Source organism: Acanthisitta chloris, unplaced genomic scaffold, assembly GCF_000695815.1.
Source record: "Acanthisitta chloris isolate BGI_N310 unplaced genomic scaffold, ASM69581v1 scaffold11085, whole genome shotgun sequence".
NCBI lineage: Eukaryota > Metazoa > Chordata > Aves > Passeriformes > Acanthisittidae > Acanthisitta > Acanthisitta chloris.
Window position 1 is genome coordinate 13,622 of NW_008672112.1, and position 6,691 is coordinate 20,312.

The 6,691-nt window shown below is 44.8% G+C and overlaps 1 protein-coding gene across 1 annotated transcript in view; it reads left to right on the forward strand.

The window, feature by feature from the left end:
* The window catches only part of FBXO32 (F-box protein 32), a gene marked incomplete at its 5' end in the record, with an annotated part of 17,314 nt that extends 10,953 nt beyond the window's left edge, over window positions 1-6,361 (forward strand). The window contains 3 exons of the mRNA XM_009074395.1: window positions 3,315-3,497; window positions 4,659-4,802; window positions 5,739-6,361. Coding sequence (XP_009072643.1) covers window positions 3,315-3,497; window positions 4,659-4,802; window positions 5,739-5,828 — 417 coding nt within the window. The remainder of the gene's footprint in view (window positions 1-3,314; window positions 3,498-4,658; window positions 4,803-5,738) is intronic.
* Window positions 6,362-6,691: the final 330 nt, after the last annotated feature.

Genomic DNA, 6,691 nt, shown 5'->3' on the forward strand with positions numbered 1-6,691 from the left:
CTCTCCCCCTGTCTTCAGAGACTAGCTGCAGTATGAAAAGTCAACTTGGTCTTTCTTGGATTGAGAAATTGCCTTCAAAATTTGTTTGTCAGGTAGTTGAGGGGTTTATATTTGCTTAATTTGTAAATTAAATGCATATTTCCAAGTAGGAAGCTTCATGCTTCCTGGCTGAAAATATCAATGTTTCTTCCAGTAGTCTGGAGCTACCTGTTCCAGCCAGACTAGCTGCAGTATGAAAAGTCAACTTGGTCTTTCTTGGATTGAGAAATTGCCTTCAAAATTTGTTTGTCAGGTAGTTGAGGGGTTTATATTTGCTTAATTTGTAAATTAAATGCATATTTCCAAGTAGGAAGCTTCATGCTTCCTGGCTGAAAATATCAATGTTTCTTCCAGTAGTCTGGAGCTACCTGTTCCAGCCAGATGAGTCCTGCTTTGACAACATCTGTTTTTGCAACAGTGTCTTGAGAATGGGAATGATGTGTTAGTTGATAAATTCCTAATCTGACTTTGCATTGGAATCAAATCTGAACTCCATTTCACAGAATCACAGAAGGTTTGATGTTGGAATAGACCTCTGGAGGTCATCTGGTCCAACCTCTCTGCTTAAGCAGGGACACCAACAACTAGTTGTCCAGGACCACATCTAGGCTTTTTTTTTTTTTTCACCTCAAATGGATACTTACTCCACAGAAATGCTCAAGTTTTCCCCCAGTGCTGATATCTGTATTGGTGCACCTCTTGTAGGACTCTTCTGCAGTGAACTGGACAGTGAAATTCCTATTTGGGCAAACCAAAGGAATATAAAAATCACACTTTTCCCTGGTGGGGCAACTAGAAAGGCATTTGCAAAGGATTCAGTGAAGGGCCTGCTTTCATCATTTTATGGTTGTGTTCTCTGGGAACACCGGGAAACAATCTCTAGTCCTTCAGTTAGAGTAATGCAGGCAAGATGTAGGAGATCATCTCTGGGAGGTCCTGGGGGTTGGAGGAGCTGCATAAGCAGCAATGCCTTATCTTCTGTTGGTCTCTGTGCCACCTCTGTTGTCTGTCCTGGTGTCCCTCCCTTGAAGGGCTGCAGCTCCCTTTGCCTTGCAGGGGAGCCACTGGCCCAGGGTGGGATTTCTCCTGGGGCACAGCAGGTCAGGGAGCTGGGGGGCTCTGCTGTGTCTGGGCATTGCCAGGGGCAGTTCCACCCAAGCATCTGCTGCCCTGAGCACACCACAGATCAGGACCTACCCCCTGCTGTTCAGCTCAGTAGCACAACATGGGTTTTTCCCTCTACTTTAGGGACTCAAAACACAGACAAGCATCTGAAAGATTTCTGCTTATGCAGGCAAAAGTGCATCAAAATATTCCTTGTGAATGGAACTGCCTTTTGTGCATACTTATGTGTAGGTTTACAGACTCTTTTCTAAAATAAATAAAATAGATGTAGAGCTTGCAAAAATAAATCTTCATGTCACTGAAAGATAACTTCAGGTCAAGACAGACCAGCTGAGTTCAGGGAAAGGAAGAGCAAGCTCAGCTATGTGCAGCCAGTTACTTACAGTGCACTCATGGTGTTTCTAGAGGGGGTGGAAATGTCTTGCAACACTCAAGACCTAAACCATTAAAAAAACCCTAGAACACTAGCAAAACATTGTGTGCTAGAGCTGCTTTAAAAAAAAACACAAACCAAAAAAACCTCTGTCCAGAAAGTGAAGAAAGTGACAGCATTCTGATCTAATCTGTGTTCTTTCTCCAAAAAAAGTAATGTTTGAGAAGTCCTGGAAAGGAGTTATGAGGGAAGAGAAGTAGCAGATAAGTTTTTGGCCCTGGCTCAGAAAATCTGTAAGGATTTGCTTGAGTCACACTGGTTTCTTCAAGGGAAAAAAAACAAACCAAAACAAAAGACATAAATAAGAGTTTTTGGGCTTTTTTGACTCAGGAGTGTCTGAGCTTACTCTTGCCTGTTGTACCCTAGAAAAGCTTTTGTGTAGTGAGAGTGCAAGAGAATGCAAAGTGTGGGCTGGCAAGTAAGTGGGAGATGATCCAAGGATCCAGTGATGCTCCCTCAAAATATGACCCAGGCTGTCTTTCTGGTGCAGATGGCCAAAAGCGATGCTTTGGTTGAAGAGCTGTGGTCCTTGCAGGTACCAGACAGTGCTGCATGGTCTGGGCAGTGAGGCTGCTGCTGTCTAGACATATTTGTGCTTGTGGAGTCCCACAAGGAGTGGGATGGCTGGAGATGGGAACACATTATTAAAGGCAGCCTCAATGCAGTGTTCCCCTGCTGATGGTGGTCTGTGTGCTGCTTGTTTGAAACAGTTAATTCTGCCAGTGGCAAGGCGGGTGCTGTGACTCTGTGACTTAAAATAGCAGCATCTCTGTGCAGGGTAAATGATGAACTTGGCACATCTGTCTAACATTGTTTCTTTGTTGGGGCCCAATCCTAGAAGCTGCTGTTTGCCTTAATAAGGCCAGGGCTGGTTTTGAAGCCACTGGAGCCCTGGTTGTGGGCTTTGCTGATGTCTTGCTCCTATGTATGCCTTGGATTTCCCTTGACTGCAGGACCTGCAGATCCATTGTGGACATTTGTCCTGGAACTGTGCCCCATGTGGACTTGCAAAACAATCTTGGACCCTGTGTAGTCTAAGCAAAGATGGATGGGGGTGGCTTTTGGCTCTTTAGGCTGGGGTGTGCTTTGATGTGTCTGAACAGGCTGGAAAACCATGGCTGCAGCTGCTGAGAAAGGGGCAGGTCCTTCAAGTGCTCCCAAAGGAAATGTTAGCCTCTCCAGCAGTGCCCTGGGAAGCCATGCGGGAAAAATCCTGCTGTGGGTACTTATGGCCACTGCTGTGGTTACAGCAGGATCCTGTGATGACATAAACTAAAACACATGTCAGAAGAGCATGAGATTCTCAGCAATGTGTGTAAGTGGAGCTGAACTTGAGAAGTTATGCTGATCTCCCTCATGGTGGAGAGACCTGGATGGTTAGTAGCTAATACCATGATGCAGCCAATGTCCTGCTGTAATGAAAGCTGATGGTGGTGCTTCTGGGAGCAGAGTCTCAAGAGTATGGATGTGGGGTGGACTGAAACTCTGCTTCTAACTATTGTAATAAAAATATACATCCCCTTCCTTGAGGGTATCTCAAACTGTTCTGGAGCAGAAGGTCTAATGTATTTGTGTAAAATGTATCCCTGTTCAGAAGAGGGAACTGCTGTTTTATTCTTTGTGTGAAGAGCAGTGCTTAAAAAAACGTAACTACTGCAAGCTAGGATTGCTTGGGTTTTCAGCTTCCTGGGTGCTCAATTTTGTCTGTCTCTTCCAGCCTGCCTTTAAAGGAACCACTTTCACAGACTTGCCATTGTGTTTACAATTGAACATCATGCAGCGACTGAGTGATGGGAGGGACCTGGTTAGCCTTGGTCAGGTGGCTCCTGACCTGCAGGTGCTCAGCGAAGACAGGCTGCTGTGGAAGAAACTCTGCCAGTACCACTTCACTGACAGACAGGTACAAGGAGGGATGCAAACTGCCACCAGCTGCTTATTGTACCCCACTAGCAAGTGAGCACTTGGGAGTAGAACACTCTTACTTGACTGTGTCTTGGATCTAGGGGCTTTGCTGCAAGCTGATAATATGGGCTGACACAAGAATGGCTGTGAAGATGATTTATATAGAGGGGTTTGCATGCCACAGCAATGATTCCTGAAATAGGAGCCTGAGGAATGAATCATGCAGTGAACTACACCCCTAATCCAGGTGGGAACAACTGCAAGTCATGCAGTTGCTCCTCATCCCACGTGTGCAGGCAAAAACGTGCAGGCAAGCTCCAGCAATCACCCTGATGTCCCAGGGACTGACACCCTCACAGAGAATCTCTGTGGATGTGGTCCATGAGCGATGAGTTGTACTCTTGCCCTTTAGAGCAAGAAATCCCCTCTGAGCTGTTTTGTGAGTGACAGGATGCTATGTGGAAAACAGCCCTGCTTCTACCCACATTGTCCTTGGGTAAACATTCCTGGTCCTTTGCAAGCTGGTAATCATCTGGGATCATCTAAACATAAAAACAAGCAAACAAAAATCAATCTCTGTTTATGGGTGAATGTCTAGGGTGTTTATACCAGATTCCTGCACTTCAGGGACCATTTGCCAGATTTCTTTGCTGACTTGGCTTTACTAACTCACTCCAGATCTGACTTTGGAAATCATGTTGGGAATTTATTTCTATTAACAAGTAAATTCAAATCCAGCCTCTGCAACTAATGAACCCTAAAAGAAAGATGGGTCTCCCAAACTGATGTAATATATCACTGACTCTTAGAGTCAATGAAGTAAAATACTTCAACTTCTAAAATTGTTAAATGCAACTCTGCTTGCTGTCCTGCCAGCCAGAAACAGTGACCAAAGTACTGTGAAATAGCTCCCAGCATTTCAGGCTTCCTACAGTGAAGCTCATGAAAGAGGAATAGACCCTCCTAATGAGTTTGGGTGAGACTGTTCCCATCAGGAAGCTACTTATAGCTGGATATTCAAAGTAGGGGCTTTCTTGGTGTTGTAAGGGAGCTGTTACAGGACTGTCAAGGATGACACTTAGACAAGGGAGAGGATTGAGCTGGAAAGAACAAATCATTATTTCTTTGCCCTGCTACAATTATGATTCTTTTCTTTAAGATTCGCAAACGGCTGATCTTATCCGACAAAGGACAGCTGGATTGGAAGAAGATGTACTTCAAGCTCATAAGGTGTTACCCACGGAAGGAGCAGTATGGTGATACATTGCAGCTGTGCAGGCACTGCCACATCCTTTCCTGGAAGGTATGAGGTGCTGGTGGGACTGAGTTGACTGGGGCAGGAGCCATGGGGCATCCAGTGCTTCCTCTGATTGCAGCTGGTTTAGGGTCCTGCAGTTCCTTTGCCTGCATATTCTAGAGTTTTCCTACATCTTTATCGTCCCTTAGCTATTAAGACCCCTTCTCCTCTGTTTCAGGGATCCCATCTTTATCTTGAACAACAGTAGTGCCCATCGAGGCTGGAGAGGAGGAAGATGGGCATGCTGTAGGACTGCCTATAATAAATCATTTTAGCTCTGACAGCAGCTCCCTTTACCCATTACGTGGAGGTCTTGGCAACAGGGCTATCTGGAATGAGCTGATGGCCACAAAATGGCACAGGACCAAAATCTGCTGGCCACTCTGGTGGTACCCAAGGCGTGTCTCTGGAGTTAAACTCCTGCAGCTGATGGTGTGCTCCAGCCTCTTTTCCCTCAGAAGAGGGGAAAAGAATGAACTGGATCTTTGTTGGTTTTATTTTTCATGACTAGCCAGTAGCCCCTAAAGTCTGACGCCCAGTTCTGAGCTGTCTGTTATTCTGGGCTTGGCTCTATTTGCATGCAGGATGCATTCAGGAACTGCAATGGTAGGACAAGGGGTAACAGGTTCAAACTGAAGGAGGGGAAGTTGAGGTTAGGTATTAGAAAAGTTGTGTACTGTGAGGGTGGTGAGACACTGGCACAGGTTGCCCAGGGAGGTAGTGGATGCCCCAACCCTGGCTGGGGCTGGATGAAGCCTTGAGCAATCTGGTCTGGTGGGAGGTGTCTCTGCCGAGGGCAGGGGGTTGGGACTAGATCTGTAAGGTCCATTCCAACCCGTACAATTCTGAGATTCTCTGTCTGGCAGAGGGGCAGTGCTAAGCTGGCTGATGCTTTGGTGCCCTTTCTGCAGTGTCTCTAAATGGAGTTTTCTCCTTTCCCAGGGTACTGATCACCCCTGCACAGCCAACAACCCAGAGACTTGCTCCACCTCTCTTTCACCGCAAGAGTTTATCAACTTGTTCAGGTTCTGAACTTGGATCACCGCAGCTTATGTGATTCTTACAGGACACTTTATGCCACTGAGCTTGGACACTCCATTTGTAAATAGTGTAAATATTCATGTTTGTTTGAAGCTCCTGAGTCAAGGAACAAGAGGATCTCAGATGAAAGGTGAAATTGCTCACTGACATGCAGCACTTAAGGAATACAGACTTCCATAGAACTGGTGTATAAATACAGCATGTTGTACAGAGTCCCTTTTTTATCATCAGAGTACAAGATACAGGGCAAAAAAACTGCATTTTTTTTATTTTTTAGAAGTTCAAACCGAATTTGCCCCGCAACCATTTGCGAACTCTTTTGGCTTGTTTCTGATAGAGAAAAAGCAATATGAGGCTAGGACTGTTGAACTGTTCCTCCATCTGGTTTTATTTAGCATACATATTTATAAATACGACGTTTTGAAAATATTTATGAAAAAATCTCCCTGTGACAAGTTCAGTAATACTTTCATGGTTTTAAAAGGACACATTCTGAAATACTTAAGATAGAACTCTGGCCTATTTGCGAGACAGTCGCAACAAACCACTTTCTACCTCCAGCAGATTGAGTACCTTCCAAACAAAATCCAATGTACAATGTGAACTTTTGTATTTTGTACAATGATTTAAAGGGAAACGTTTGTGATAGTAAGCATCTTTTCTTGTATTAATGCTTACCTCTTTACATTAGTTTTCTCTCTCTACTCAGTGCTTGAATGCCTAGGTGATAGGCACCATATAAATACCTAAGACTTTACTCCATCCTCTTAAGTTGCTGGTTTTGTGAAAGACTAAGCAAAAGGGAAGAGAGAAGCTGCGAGGATTATCTGTAAGGGAGGAAGTTCTATTGTAGG